At 40.9% G+C, this 16,478-nt stretch overlaps 1 protein-coding gene across 1 annotated transcript in view; it reads left to right on the forward strand.

The window, feature by feature from the left end:
• FREM1 (FRAS1 related extracellular matrix 1) overlaps window positions 1-16,478 on the forward strand; it is a 131,612-nt gene that overhangs the window by 37,455 nt on the left and 77,679 nt on the right. Inside the window, 6 exon segments of the mRNA XM_080709437.1 lie at window positions 1,467-1,634; window positions 5,605-5,813; window positions 8,823-8,916; window positions 10,136-10,388; window positions 14,202-14,396; window positions 15,465-15,650. Of these exon segments, the coding sequence (XP_080565563.1) occupies window positions 1,467-1,634; window positions 5,605-5,813; window positions 8,823-8,916; window positions 10,136-10,388; window positions 14,202-14,396; window positions 15,465-15,650 (1,105 nt within the window).

The following is a 16,478-nucleotide window of genomic DNA, read 5'->3' on the forward strand; positions in this document are numbered from 1 at the left end:
TTCTCATAGCTCTGGAAGCTAGAAAGTTAGAAAGTGCAGTAATGGCAGGGTTATGCTTCTCTGAGAGCCTATAGGGCAGTCCTGCTGTCTTTGGCATTTCTTGGTGTATAGATGCCTCTCTCATCTCTGCCTCTATGTCACACAGCTGTCTTTTCTCAGATGACCTTTTCCTCTTATTAGAAGAACAACTTTTGTATTGGATTAAGGTCCTACCCTATTCCAGAATGATCTCATCTTAACTAATTACATCTTTAAAGACCCGATGTCCTAGCAAGTTCACCTTCTGAGGTCAAGGGTGAGGACTTCAGCATATCTTTTAGGGGGACACAATTCACCCCTAACACTACCTTCTAACATCCTCCGACATCCATTTGCCTGTTCCTGTGGACTCTGAAGATGCATGGGAGTCACAGTAATGGTGATGAATGCTTAGGCATCAGTTACTGCTGTGGTTTGGGGATAATTATGTCTATTTCCCCTATAGTTGAGGCTATAAATGAGTATGTCAATCCCATGTATAAGCACTATTATTTTATTCACTTTACAAATAACAGAAGCCTACAAGTATACACAGCTGGCCCAGTACTGCACAGTTACTAAAAAGTGAAGGTGGGTTGAACTACAAGTCTCCTGTCTTTTATAGAATTGGTTGGCTGCAAACACTTGATATATTTACTTAATTTCTTTATCATTTTTTTTCTTATGTGCAGAAATGTGATTTTAGTAGGTATTTTTAGATACTTTTATTGGTATATTTTAATTATACATCATAGTGAGGTTCAAAGGAGTACAAACATACCTGCAAATAGTCTGTAGTAATTTTCCCTCCAGAAAATTACTCCAGATCCCACACTGCCCCCTCCCATCCCCAAGCATGTTAGTGTGATTGAGTAGTGACGCCTTCAAATATGGACACAGAATTATTTGGAATATTTTCTTCATTAGTTCTCCTTTTCCCTCTCCCTACCTTCCTCAACTAGTCCCTTTTTACTATTGTTCTGATTTTTCTCCTCATTTATCTCAAGTCCCTTTGGTTTCCTATTTTCCCTGTAGCTTCTACATATGAGAAAAACTATATGACCCTTGACTTGAAAATGTGATTTTTTTTTGTTGTTGTTGTTGGTACTGGGGTTTCTGGAAGCCCTTTACCTCCGGGCTACACTCCCAGACCTATTTTATATTTTTTATTTGGAAACAGGGTCTCTTAAGCCAGCAAGGCTGGCTCCGAACCAGCGCCATCCTCCTGTCTCCGCCTCCCAAGTGCGGGGATTACAAGTGTGCGCCACCATGCCTGGCAGAAAATACGATTTTAAAAATAGACTTTGGGGGAATTTTTGATGTGATGATGGTGGTGTTTCCAGTGTTCAATATCAGTTAACACACCGATTCTCTTAGACTGAGGTCTCTGAAAGTTTCTGATCTTTGCAAAGTCAGCACTCATATGTGTGTCCCAATTTGCTTTGCAGCATGCCGTGAACTACATGAAAGTGGCCTACATGCCACCCATGCAAGACATAGGCCCCCGTCTCCGACATGTGCAGTTCACATTTTCTATCAGCAACCAACATGGCGGCACTTTGCATGGGCTCTGCTTTAACATTACCATTCTCCCAGTGGACAATCAGGTTCCTGAGGTATGCACAATGTTTGATATGAAGGATGAAAAGGAGGGAAAGAACAAAAAGACTAACTTTTTTTTACTTTCCAGCTTCAGTGGAGGAAAAAAAAAAAAAAAAAAGGCCGGGGGAAGGGACTCCTTTACCTTCTGTGGGACTTAATCCAAAAGTGAAATTTTCTAGTTGCTGCATTTGGCAATATTTTCAAAGCTCTATTGAAATATCTTTCATTTCCTTTTCTTTCTGCTGAGTTTCACATGTTGATCAGGGGACAGGGATTAAATTATGAGTCTCTTAGCAACCTGAGGGCTTATTTTGCTCTCACTGCAGGCCAGCTCTGCTGCTGTGTAATCCAAAGAAGCTCTGTAGTTTTCCAAAATGAATTAAGATGGACTCTTTTGTCCTACCCTGTTCCACTGCCCAATGTTTATGTAAATCTTAAAAGACTTGGGCTTTAATTAAAACTGAACTGCAAAGGCAAAATACTACCCTGTGTGTCTTCTCTGTGAGGCTGAGGTTCACAGTAAGAGTTTGTTATTTACCTTAGCCACCCTCCCCCTTCAGAGTGCTACACTGAATTAGTGTGGTTATTAAATGTTTCATCTTTCCCCTTAAAAGTGGAAAGACAAAAGAGCATTTTTCATCCATTACAAACCAGAGGGGCCCAGAGCCTACCCAAGCTCCTCCGTAAGGACAGAGGTCACCTTCCTCAGGAACCTACCTGGAATATAGCCAGCCCTAGGAGTCTGTTTCCCAGTCGCTCCTTGACATCTCTATACCTGTCTAAGGTTGTGAAACACAGGGCTTGTCTGAAGGCCTGAGGGGTGTGCTTAATATTCACAGGTGGTCTTATGGGTCTATGTTTTAAAAGAATGAATTGGCAGTTTATAAAGATCAAGAGATTTCCTATCAAGTCTGACTTGGAGTTTCTCTTGAAAATACAGAAGCTCTAGCCACACTGAGGTCACATGCCCCACATGCTGTGGGACAGGCTGTGCTCCCCTCACACCAGAGTCCCACCAACTTACACACCCTTGGTATCACTGGTCTGAAATCTCTAGATGGCAAACTTGTAGTCTTTGGTAGAAGATGCGCCTCATGCGGAGGAACATAAACTAGCTCATTTTTTGGCTCCTTCTCCATTAGGGACCAGACCAAACTCCCTGTGGTGAAAATAGCTTAGAATATTTGTGGACTTAATTTGATTAGACTTTAGGCAGACCACCCTTTTCTGAGATACAGTCCCTGGCGTAGTCTAGCATCTAAAGCTGAACCCTTTTCCAGAACAATCATGGAGTATTATTCTTTTAGGCAAAGAAGTCCAAGCCTTTTGCTAAACAAGGATGGCGAATGGTTAAACCTGTAACTGGGAGAGGGGAAGTTACCTTTGTTTGAAAACAGACTAGTTGCCGGGCGTGGTGGCACATGCTTGTAATCCCGCACTTGGGAGGCTGAGACAGGAGGATCTCATGGGTTCGAAGCCAGCCTCGGCTACTTAGTGAGGCTTTCGGCAACTTAGCGAGACCCTGTTTCAAAAAAAAAAAAATATATATATATATATATATATATCTGTATGTATGTATGTATGTATGTATGTATGTATGTATGTCTGGGAGTATAGCCCAGAGGTAGAAAGCCTCTGGGTTCCACCCCTAGTACCACAAAAAAAGAAGAAAAAAAATAAAAGAAAACAGACTAGTTAGGAGGACATGAAGCTAAAAGTGGCTCTCTCTCTTCTATCTCTAGCACATGGAACAAACAAAACAGTACTTCAAGGAACAGAGAATATTAGAAGTAAATTAGTAGCCTTAGTGAAACAAGCCACAGGAGTGGTTCCTTGATGTGAAATGCCCATAGAGACGGGATGAGTGATAATAATTAGGGCACATTGACACCATGCTCACCTGAAGTGTCTGAAACCTGGGCATGGGGACTGAGAAGTTAATGATTAACGAGTGGGGGGAATCAGCCTTATGCTTTTATTTAATTTTTTTTTTCCCAGCCAGAAGTGGTGGCACACTCCCATAATCCTAGTGCTTGGGAGGCTGAGACAGGAAGATCACAGATTCGAGAACAGACTCAGCAAGTAGTGAGACTCTCATCAGCCTAGTGAGACCATGTTTCAAAAAATAAAAGTAATGCTGGGTGTAGTGGTGCGTGCTTGTAATCCTAGCATTTGGGCGGCTGAGACAGGAGGATGGCAGTTTGCGGACAGCCTTAGCTACTTAGTGAGGCCATTTGCAACTCAGTGAGACCCTGTTTCAAAATAAAGAACAAAAAATAGGGCAGGGGGTGTATCTTGGAGGTCGAATGCCCCTGGGTCCCATCCCCACTACTGTAAAATAAATAAATAAATAAATGAATAAAATAGGGCTGGAGGGTGTCGTTCAAAAGTAGAATACCCATGAGTTAAATCCCCAGTAACCCACCCCCCATAAAATTTCTTAAAAGGGATAGTTAAAAAGTCATCTAATAAAATATATTTTGTGAGATATTCCCATCCTGGGATACTAATTTGATACCACTCAGGAAAACGAGTTTGACAAGCATGGACCTTGGTTCAAAGGTAGTATACGTCTCTGAATCCGAGCTCCTTTTTCTCTTTCTCCTATCTACAGTGAAGATGTAGGTTTGGCAAAACGAGAGAGAGAGAGAGAAATACTAGGGAAGGATTGGGGTGAGGGTGATGGTAAGGAGAAAAGTCTGTCATTTAAATGCTTTCCTTTGTTGGTGATAGTTTATTAAAAAACAGAAGGCAGTCTCCTCAGAGCTGTAGTCTTATAATTTCCATGATCCAGGCAGCGGCTCTTGGGACATCCACAAATGTCCCGAGCAGCTGTGGAGTGGCACTGTGGCCAGCCCTGTGTCCTGCCAGCAGGAGGACTGAGTGTACACCTGAGCAGAGGCCCAGCTCTGGCCTGCTCTCTTCCCTTCCCTCTGCTCATGCCTGGTAATCTTCCCGCTCTTCCCTCCCCTTGACCAACTCTTTCTTCAGGGAACATTCTATTTCCTGGGATCAGCAGGTGCTCTGAGGAAGGGGTGTGCATCCTAGGAGAACACTGTATCCTCATACCGGCAGGGGTTCACCTTGGACCATCGAGGAGGGGCCCTCAGAGCCATGATTTCGTATCCTAACTTCACTTGCTTTTACTTCCATGTGCTAATACCAATTTTTGAAAATAAAGGGTAAACAAAGTTAAGAGCTTTTCCTACAATAAGCCTCAGGGCCTTATATGTGCCTTATAAATCTCCAAGGTGAGAATATTTGCTGTAACCATTTTCTAGACTGATTTGATCACAGAATACTTGTTGCCCACTCCCACTGTGGTGGCAAAGTACCCTAAGCAGCTTGAACTTGCTTTTTACTTACAAATTTACTAATAACAGTTAGGCACAGGGTTCCCCTATTATTGAAAAATTGTCTTTGTGGGTTTAGTATTTAAGTCTGCTCTTTGAATAAATCTGTTCCCTATGGAATCTTAAATTTCCAGTCTTTAATTTTTCTGCTCTACTTCCATCTCCAAAATAACACAAGTGTGAAGCGTCAATCAATTTCTCAAGTGTTTAAGAATTTTTAGGGTGAAAAAAAGATATGGATTCTTTTCTTCAGCTGAATTCGGCATAGGTTCTGTTTATGTCTACAACTTATATGTGTCAAAGAGTGATGGGAACGAGATGATGGTGAAAGTTATTATTCTCTCAATGTAGCGTTATAGACAGTAACCAATTTGCTTATTCTACCATACAGGCTCTGAGATAAGAGGGCTGTCTTGCTTCTTTGGGTACATCGATATTCAGAACTGGAAACATTTAATCAAATAATATTTTTTCAGCTAAAATATCCAGCTGTGAACTTGTCCTCTTACCATATTCTTGAAAAATTGACACGTGAAGATGTTTCTGGAAGTTTTATGGTGGTTTAGTGAGGAGTTCCGTCTTGGGATGCCTCATGGAGCAGGACTTTGAGTGTTTCCTTCCTTCTTTCTAGGTATTCACCAGGCCTTTGCAAGTGGCTGAGGGAGGTCAGTGTGTCGTCAGCACAGAACACATCCTGGTTTCTGACGTGGATACTACGCTGGACAGTATCTACCTCATCTTGCAGGAGCTGCCTCTGCATGGAAGGCTGGAGCTGAATGGAATTCCTGTAAACACAGGGGGCACTTTTGCTTGGGAAGATCTCCGTACCTTCAAAGTTAGGTTAGAAAATTTCATGGCTTTTTCTTTTCTTTTTTTTTTTTTTGCGGTACTAGGGATTGAACTCAGGGACATTCTAACTCTGAGCTACACTCCCAGCCCTACTTTTTATTCTTTATTTGAAACAGTCTCATTAAATTGTGAAGGGCGTCACTTGGTAGCTGAGGCTGGCTTCGAACCTGTGATCCTCCTGTCTCAGCCATCCAAGTGTGCCACCACACCCAGCTCGGCTTTTTTCTTTATATATCTTGGCTCCCCATCTAGATCAGTTGTGAGGCAGAATAAGGAAAAGGAAATTCGTCCAAATATTTCAGGAATAGCAACATGTCCCTTACTAATTTCAAGAGTCACTTGAAAATTACAAGTGAAAATGTTTTCATTTTCCTCCCGATAGTTCTTTCCTTCTGGTTTACTGCACCAGTGGGGGTGACTTCATGGATACTTAAACAACAAAAATTAATTACCATGAATATTAAATTTGTTGGAACTGCACATATCACATGAGGTAACAAAAACTAGATAGATACAGACTGGAATCATCTGTGAGGCTAATCTAGATCATTGAACTCAGCTCTAAGAAGAGTCAGTTTCATTCCCTGAAAACTCTGGGGTAGAACTCTGTTGATCTACACCTTTAGTGGAACCTTTTATTCCATTCTACTGGAGTAGGGATTTGCAGGTGATCAAGTAGGGTGGTCTGAGCAGGTAGGCCATGGAATAAGACTTGGGGCTCTGAGAGGGATAGAGAAATCCCTGCCTCATGGTCATTTTGGTTCTTCTCACCTGAGCTCTTCCATTTCCTCTACCTAATGCAGTTCAGCAAGGAACTTTTCTACACAATTAAGTAAAACATCTTCTCTGGATACAACATAGACTACCTGAAAGTAAGGTTCAGATATATACAAGCTTATTTCTCACTTGTATAAACTACAAATTGACACCTTGGCTCTTATCAAAAGGGCCAAAAAGTATGTTGGGAAAGTACTAGGCATCAAATGTTTGGTTTAACACTTTGACTAGGAAGTTGACTAGGAATAAAGATTTGCAAGCAAGAAGATATTTAATCCTGACAGTTCATTTATAGTATTGATTTGTAGTTTCCAGTTCCTTGGCCTCTTCTCACTACTCACCGATTCCACCAAAATTTCCCTTGTTTTGCTTTTGGTTTTTTTTGGTGGTACTGGGGTTCCTGGAAGCCCTTCTATCTCTGGGCTACACTCCCAGACCTATTTTATTTTTGGAAACAGGGTCTCTTAAGCCAGCGTGGCTGGCTTCGAACCTGCGCGATCCTCCTGTCTCCCTCCGCCTCCCAAGCGCGGGGATTACAAGCGTGCGCCACCACACCCGGCTTGCTTTTGTTTTTGAGATCCCAGTTCTTAGCTGCATGTTAGAGAATTTGGTTTAGGCAATTCTTACTAGGCAATGAAAAATGAATAGAAAAAGTACCAATATTTGCTAGAACTATATATTCAACCACTTTGCTAGAGATTTTCAATTAATATTTTTAAATTGATTTAGTCTTGACAGTAATGAAAACCTGACAAGGTAAATGGTTCTGTTTCTCATGTTATGGCTTTGGAATTTTTCCAAAGTCACCCAGCTAGTATATGGAGGATTCAGGTTTTGAAATATCTGCTTGACTGTACAGATCTTTCTGTACACATCTTTTTAGATGTGTATTCTTAGGCCTTTTTGACCCTTCTAGGGGTATCAGCATAATAAAACAGGATTAGCACATTATCACTTTTCAATATTTTTGATAAAAGCAGCAGAGAGCATGGCAATAAAAAGTATAAAAAGGTAGTGTGTTAGAGGGGTTGGGGGCCTTTCCCCACATTGGAATAGAGTCTCCAACCTGAGTTCTCACTACCCAGCCTATTGGTGAGGCTAGTCCTGAGAAAAGGATGGCCCTGGTTTTTCAATATACTGCATTATTTCTAATGCAACTTTTACTTTCTACTCCTAGGACTTATTTCCATTCTTTATGGAAATTTATTTCCATTCTAATCATGATCAGATTATTGATAGGCTAAAAATCCTGGCTCAATTAAATTCAGCAGCTATTTAGAATCTATTGGGCATCACAGCAGTGTGCTGGGGAGAAAGTCTAGAATGAGACAATGCCTTTGAGAAACTTGGCTGAGAATTAAGGGAAGACAGAGCCAAGGCTAGACCAAGGAAAGGTATTTTTGAATCTGGGAGAGGTTTGAGATTTTTATAAGTTGAGAGGAAGAGAGCTTGGAAGTAGAGGATGGAGGCAATACAGAATTCATGGATCAAGGTTTTTGAGAGTACAGCTGAATAACTGAAAGATTAGGTTTGAAGATGGGGAAAGAAAGGGAATCATCACATCTACACAGGGTCTTACTTTTTTCTGTCTACCGCTCAGGTAACACGCTAGGATTGAAGACAGATATTAAACAGGTCCTCACTAAGGCAATTAATTGATTAAAACTTAAAACCACTCAATCTTGGAGTCTCTCTAGTCCCAGCCAGTGTAGTCTGCAAGTAGGCTGAGCTACACTAAATGTTGATACAGGGGTAATTGAAGGACCACTTTTTGATTTGGGGACAAATTGTCACTGCATTGAACACATTTTAAAGGGTGGAACGGTTTTACATTCAAGCATACTTAAATAGTTAAATATGTGACTTCATGATTTTGCTCTTTTTGTCCGTTTGTTTGGTTTGGTTTGGTGCTGGAGATTGAAACCAGGGATTCTACCTTTGAGCTACACCTCCAGCCCTATTTTATTTTTTTATTTGGAAACAGTCTTGCTAAGTTTCTAAGAGCTTCACTAAATTACTGAGATTGGCTGTGAATCTGTGATCCTCCTGTCTCGGCCTCTCAAATGCCAGGATTACAAGCATGCACCACCATTCCTGGCTTGTTTTCGTTTTGTTGTTATTTTCTTATTTATTTAGTGAGCCCGTGGCCCAAGCCGTAGAAAAGCTCTTGAATCACTCATCTCGGTGTTCTTGAGAGATTAGTTGCAAATATTATCCCCATAGGTATCAACATGATGGATCTGAGGCTCTTCAGGATGACATACGCTTGGAAGCCACGGATGGCACGAATTCAGCAGAATTTGTTCTACATGTTGAGGTGGGTAGAATGTTTCCTTCCCAGTTCATATCAAGGTAAAGGGCTTATTTTGGAAACTTCTCTGAGTCCCTGAGATTAGTGAAAAAACATTGACTCCGAAGCAAGAGGATGCCTGCTTACACTTTTTGTAGACCTTGAGTAAAAGTGCTCTGACCTCAAACCCAGGTACTTAATTTAAAAAGTAATGGGCTCCACGTATAAGTTATTTTTCATGTTTTTGAACTATGACACTCATTATTTAGTGGCCCAGCAGGTTAGGCTGGCATTACCGGGGGTTCCCTACTTATGGGAGGAGCCGTGTGTGCGTGTGCCTTTGTGTTTATGTTGGTACTCCTTTGTGAATTTAGGTGCTGTGCAGCCCTGGCATGAAGCCTGATTGAGGTTATTTTTGCCCCTCCCTTTTGACAAATGAAAAAAAAATCTGCCCATAAAAGTTGAGTATATGCCCAAAGGACTTCTGGAGCTCTTGAATTTCTCTGTTGAGTAGTTATATTCACTCATTCATTTATTCAACAACACATGTTTTGTAAATATCAGCTGTATGCCACATCTTAGACTAGATTCCTGACAAATAGGATCCCAGTTCTTCTAGAGGTTACAGGCTAGGATTGAAGACAAATATTAAACAGGTCATCACCAAGGCAATTAATTGATGAAAACATATATTTTCTGTAACTGCAGCTCCTACATAGCCCAAGTGGTCAAGGAAGGCTTCCCTGGGGAATCCACACTGAACCTGAAGCAGGACTTCCTGGGTGGCAAGAAATTGGGTTGGAAGAAAGCCTTATAATATCCAAGTGATTTGAAATGAAAATAAGTTCGATGCTATGAACGTGTGTGCATCCAACCACAAGAACTAGAATTCCTCAGGAATACATGCAAATTTAGCAAAGAAGGGTAGAGACTTTTGGTGAGGAATAGTTTATATTACACTAATGTTTTGTCTGTATAGAAACAAATAGAGCTTGGAGTCTCAAAGCATAACCGCTTTCTTCCATTCCTCTCTAAAATGCCTTTCACATGGGGCATTCCTTGTGAGGTGGTGCTTATAGGGAAAGGTAAAAGATGCAGGCTGCGTGGCCAAATTCAATGGCCACTGTTGAATGTGGCTAGACAATCAAACATGCCTGTCATTGTGGGTATGAGTGAAGGGTGACCAGTTGGGCAATTTGTCATTTCTTCATTTTTATTGCAAACACACATGTTCTCCTCTGCTTAGGTATACCCTGTAAATGATGAGCCACCAATCCTGAAGGCTGACCTCATTTCCATGATGCATTGCTCAGAGGGAGGCGAGGTGGTCATCACCGCCGAGCACATTTTTGCTACCGATGTGGACAGTGATGACTTAAAACTGATGTTCATGCTAGCGCGAGAACCTCAACAGGGGGTGGTGAGGAAGGCTGGAGTCAAGGTGGACCAGTTCTCCCAGGGAGATGTTATTTCAGGGACTGTGACATACAAACACACAGGTAAGTGACAGAATTGTTACTAGAGAGGGAATGTGAACAGCGGGAGAGTGGTAACACCACTCCTTGCTGTGGGCTCTGGTAACCTAACAGTCTTAATGCTTGCTTCCGTTAAAAAAGTAAGATGAGCCGGGTGTGGTGGCGCACGCTTGTAATCCCTGCGCTTGGGAGGCGGAGACAGGAGGATCGCGCAGGTTCAAAGCCAGCCTCTATGGCTTAAGAGACCCTGTTTCCAAATAAAAATATGAAAAGTAGGTGTCTGGGAGTGTAGCCCGGAGGTAGAAGGGTTTCCAGGAACCCCAGTACTACCAAAAAAAAAGTAAGATGAAGCTCCAGCCTGGATCCCATTTTTCAAGGGTGGTTACTATGTATAGAAATATTTCTAGATGACCGCACATGCCTGTCATTGTGAGTATGAGCTAGGGGTGACCACTTGGGCAATTTGTCATTTCTTCATTTTTCTCAGTGTTATAATGAATTTCCAAGAGTGGAGGGAGAGCAAGTGGCACTGGCTACTCTGTTCTGAAGGCCACCACATAGACTTCCCCTTGGGTCAAGTTGAAGGAGATGTAGTTGGCTCTTGTAGTTTACAGATCCACAAATCCTAATAGGAATACTTGAAGTAAGCTCTCTAAGGCAATAATATTAATTTAAAAAGTTTACTGATCCCCAGCCAGCTCTTGAGAAGTGACTAGTCTGATTTGTGGGTTCCTGAGAACCAAAGATGGTGTCTTATACCTTGTGGCCTGCGTACAGCACATGACAGTGTGAATACACATTAGATATATACCCGAGATGCTTGTGTAAAAGCACTGTGCTTATATTTTTGGCATCATATCATATTGTGACGTAGGTGACATTTATGCCCCATGTGAAATGTTCAACTAAAGAAAATACTAATTCAGCATCTGATACTTGGAAGATGCAGCACCAGGCGTCATGGGGCTGTAAATCCAGACTCTGCTATGAAGGAGTACTAAGTTAAATATGCAGACAAAGTGCATCCTCGGGTAAAGATAACAGCATGACAATCTGCACATCACATCATCTCCCCTCACACATCTGAGGCCTGAGTTAGAGGCACGTCCTCAGTACTAATACCATGTATTTCTTCTTGCTGAATTAAGCACACATTATTACAGTTTCTTGTTTACTCATCCATATGCCCTTTTAAAACTGAAAATTGAATGGTAGAAGTCTAATGGGATGTGGAAGGCCAGCTGAGTGGTGGGCAACGTAAGAGATGTCAGAATTCAGCCCATTTTCCTATTTGAAGAGACAAGGAGAGTTCAGTCAGCGAGGTGGGAGGGGTCTCAAGGAGGAGGGATGGAGATTGCTAAAAATTCATTTGGAAATGGGAGAAAACATTTTGCAGCAATATTTCTCATATGTATTTTGGAAAACAGTGACTTATCAGGTTATCAGCTGTCCCATGGCTGTTTAACATGGGAAATTTCAGTCACTTCTTCAGATAGCTTTTTTCTTTAAATGAGGTTTCCCTAGCCCTCCTACCTGCAAGAAACAGTCGGACAGGTTTTATTGGTCATTTCTCTGTTGTGGGAAGCATAGTCCACTTGCTTGATATTTCTCAATGTCTCCTGAGGGTTCACAACTACATATTTCTTTTTTATTTCCTCAATAGATCTCAAGTAGGCCTGCAGGAAAGGGATTCAAAGACCAGTGATTGTTGTTTAATGTTTAATTTCAGCATCTTTGGCAGGCTCATGATGAACTGGTACATTAGGGGTGAGATGAGTGTCTTCTTGTATACTCCTTTGTTCTGGGTGCTACAAATGTCCAAATCTCTGCAGTGTGATGGCCCTGCCCCAGGCCCCTGGCAGCCAACATTCTCATCTTCTTCACCCTCAGTATCTTGTACATAATCAGGCAGGAACACAGTCATCACTGAGTATCCCCAGGGGATTGGCTTCAGGACACCCTCCCTCCCTCCATACCCAAATCCAGGATGCTCAAGTCCCTCATATCAATGGCCAAGTATTTGCTTATGACCTATGCACCTCTTTTCATATACTTTAAGTCATCTCTAGCTTACTTATAATACAAATGCTATGCAAATGCTATGTAAATAGTTGTTATTTGGCGTGTAAGGACAAATGCATTTTTTTTCTGAATATTTTTGACCTGCACTTGATTGAATTCATGGATGTGGAATGTGTGGATATGGAAAGCCTACTGAATGTGAAATTGCTATCTAATGGATAAAAGATGATTTAATAGTAGCAATTTGATGTGCTCAATCTAGCCCATACATAAATCTGATATTTTAACCACACTACATTTTCTTATCTACCCTTAGACTGTGTGCAAAGCACAGTGGATCTTTTGGCATCTGGCAGTCTTTTGAAATGCCTTTCACAGTTGCAAAATGTCTTCCTTTCTCTCTGCTAGAGTATTTGGACACTAATCATCCCAATATAGGCCTTAAATATTTACCAAGTGAATAACTGTTTTAAACCAGTTATTTTTATCCGTATGAACAGGTGGGGGCCTCTTATTTTTGACTCCTCCCCAGTTTAGTTTCTTTCTAACTCTCTGAACTTCAACTCTGTTTTTTCAGTTTTTAATCTCTTACTCATTTGGTTCTTCCATGATTTCATCTCTAGCTTTCTCTGTCATTTTTTTAAACAGGGAAAATAAAGCCAAGTGCAGTACTCTGCGGATTTGGCCAGTGTGTCTGATGAGAAGAGATGACATCCCTGATCTTTTGTGTCCTAGTCTCGTGGAAGCGTCCAGCAGTAATTGCTTTCCTCTTGGCACTTTGAAGATGATGCATTAGAATTACCGAGAGCACAGGTGCTGGGCATTCTGTCCCCTGGAGAGCAAGCACTCCGTGCTGTTTGTTAATACTTTAGAGGAGACTCTCCTGTTTCAGATTAGCTATGGGATCCTGATATTTTCTTTTTATTCCTCTCACTATTCAAGTTGAGGGGTCTCTTTTTGAACCTTAGACAGTAAAAATCTAACAAGTAAAAAGAAGAAAACAAAAGTAAGTGCTACCTTTTTTCAAGGCACCGTTGCTAGTTTTAAAAACATCTTAGCCAGGAAGCCGGTCATGGTGGTGCACGCTTGTAATCCCAGCATTTGGGAGGCTGAGACAGGAGGATTGCAGTTCAAGGCCAGCCTAAGCAACTTAGTGAGGCCTTTTGCAGCTCAGTGAGACCTTCTTTTAAAATAAAGAATGAAAATAGGGCTGAGAGTATAGCTTGGAGGTAGAATGCCCCTGAGTTCCATCCCTAGTACCACACATACAAAAATCTTAGCCAATATGTAAAACAATCTTTGAAAGAAATGACCAAAATGTGGATTGCCTATGTTTTCCACCTGCCCAGCATTCTCTGTTTCTCTAAACAGCAATGTGGTTGATGGTTATTCAAAGTGGTTGATGAAATTGGAAAGAGAGAGAGAGAGCAGGGTGCCTTCAGCCTCCCCCAGAGGCTGGTCCTAACACTAAAGGATGGATGATGAAGGAAGAATGAAAACACCACTATTCAAGCTTCAGGCCTCTCCGTGTTCACTTGTGAACTGTCAGACCCTTGTTAGCCCTGGGTTGCTACCTCTGGTGATTGATGGCTAGCAGGGATTTCACTGGAGGCAACAGATGGACAAGATTTTTGCATTGACTTTCATGACTGTATTTTCATTTCATAGTTATAGAATTGAGTTTTACATTTTATCCACGTAAGTTCCTCGCCTTGCCTCTCAGTGCTTATAGAAGAGGCGTGAACAGATAGATGTCCAATCTTGGTATTCTCGATTTTCAGAAAACCAGATTTCAGCCATACTTGTGTTCTCCAGGTGGTGAGATTGGCCTCATGCCTGGCTTTGACTCCATTACATTGGTGGTTTCGGATGCAGAAGCTGGCCCTTTTGTGAACGGCTGTTGTTACAATGGACCTAATCCATCTGTTCCTCTTCACGAGTCCTTTCCAGTGTATGATCTCAACATCACAGTGCATCCAGTGGACAATCAGCCACCTTCGATTGCAATAGGTGACAATATTTTTTTCTGTTGAAGTACTATGATCTTACCTAACATTATACCTGTGGTTCACAAAAATAATCCACTTATAGTCAAAATAAAAAACTGCCATATATTATTGCCTTCCAATAAATGTCACCCCAGAAATTTTTAGAAAATCCAAAATCTATAAAATACTACAAGTCAAAAGAATTTACTTTTTAAGTTCTTAGATATTTCTGTATGGAGATAAAAATGTGCGTGCGTGTGCATGCATGTGGGTTGGGACAAGGACAGCGCTGAAAATCCTCAAATATTCTGGTTTCATTTCACATGGGAAAATAGCATTTGCCTGCTGGAGAGAGAGTAATTTATTTTTTCCATAATAATTTCTATTAGAGCAGAATGAGTGTACCAGAGAGACCATTTATATACATTTAACCTTATTTGCTTTTTAGAAAGTCATCTCTTCATAGGCATTATGTATATGTTCTGTCGCTCAGAAAAAAAAAAACATAAGCATATGTATGAATGTTATTGTAATTTGCAAACTATCTCCCAAGCAATGTTCTGGAAAGGAAGCATTATCCCAGCAGAATAATTAAGCACTAAGGCATGGAAAAAAATGTTCGTTATGAGCAATTCATAATAGCTCTCAGGCAATTAACGCTCTGACAAACAGAGGTAACAACTGATCTTGAAGAGTACATAAACTACATTTAGTGGCTTATCATTAAAACAGTTTGGCAATTCTTATTTTCATTTGTCACTTCTGTAGAGACACAAGGGAAATCCGAGTTCTTCGAGAATGGCTAAAGGGCTTTGCTGGAGCATTTAGTATTTCTGCTGTCTTTCAATTATTGTGTGGCTTGCTCATTCAAGGAAAAAAATATAATTTCATAAGTAAAATTAAATTCCACCCATTACCCCTGAATATTGTCGCTATACAGAGAAGTATACCAGAGGAAATGAACATCTCCCATGGAGGTGTATTTGCACAGGGGAAGCTTCTCTGAATTGGAATTTCAATCTGCCTTTTGTCCTCGGTATTCTGATGAGATTTCATGCTAAGTCATAATTGTGCTATTGTTTGTATGCAGGTACCATATTTATTGTAGACGAAGGGTTCTCAGCAGCTCTTACCACTGACCATTTGTTGGCCGCTGACCCTGACACTGCTGAAGATGACTTGGAATTTGTTTTAGTTTCTCCTCCCCAATTTGGCTACCTTGAAAACACACTCCCTTCTGTGGGTTTTGAGAAAAGCAATACGGGCATCCATATAGGTATGTCTTGGTTTTGCAACCGGCAAAAACTTGTCTATGTTTATGGATATGACTGGCAAGATCATGCTCAGTTACTGGGTAAGGACTTCAGAAGTGTTCAGGGCATCCCTTACATTAAAAAGTTATTATTTCTAGCTGGGCGTGGTGGTGCATGCTTGTTATTCCCGCGCTTGGGAGGCGGAGACAGGAGGATAGCTCAGGTTCGAAGCCAGTCGCGCTGGTTTAAGAGACCCTGTTTCCAAATAAAAATATAAAATAGGTCTGGGATTGTAGCCCGGAGGTAGAAGGGCTTCCAGGAACCCCAGTACCACACACACACACACACACACAAAAGTTATTATTTCTACAGCTAGTACTTTTGAATCTCATTATTTTAATTTTATTCTGATTTTCCCTATGCATGCAAGTTTATATCAAAATACAAGAAAATTTTACTTATGAAAAATAGGAGAATATCATCAAAGAAAGAATGTTTTAAAAAGGCTCTCGTCACAACACAGAATGTTGTGATTAAATTAATCTGTGGAAGTTCACAAGGTCTCATTCTCACAACTTTTTAGCATTTTTAATAGATAACTGGTATAAAAGATTGGGAAGTATACTATGAGAATCATAGAGAGAGAAGGCCTGGAATATTTAAGCAGATGACATTAATTTTGAAATCAAAATGTGTCCCAGATACCAAAATAGCTCTTAAATTTCAGGCAAAAACAAAATAACCAAAACAAAAACAGAAATCAAAAGTAAAATTTTTCAAAGACCATGTTTTATTTTTATTTATTGTTATTTTTGGTACCAGGGACATTATGCCTCCTAGCTACACCCTAC

The sequence above is a fragment of the Muscardinus avellanarius genome, assembly GCF_963383645.1.
Source record: "Muscardinus avellanarius genome assembly, chromosome: 13".
Classification (NCBI taxonomy): domain Eukaryota; kingdom Metazoa; phylum Chordata; class Mammalia; order Rodentia; family Gliridae; genus Muscardinus; species Muscardinus avellanarius.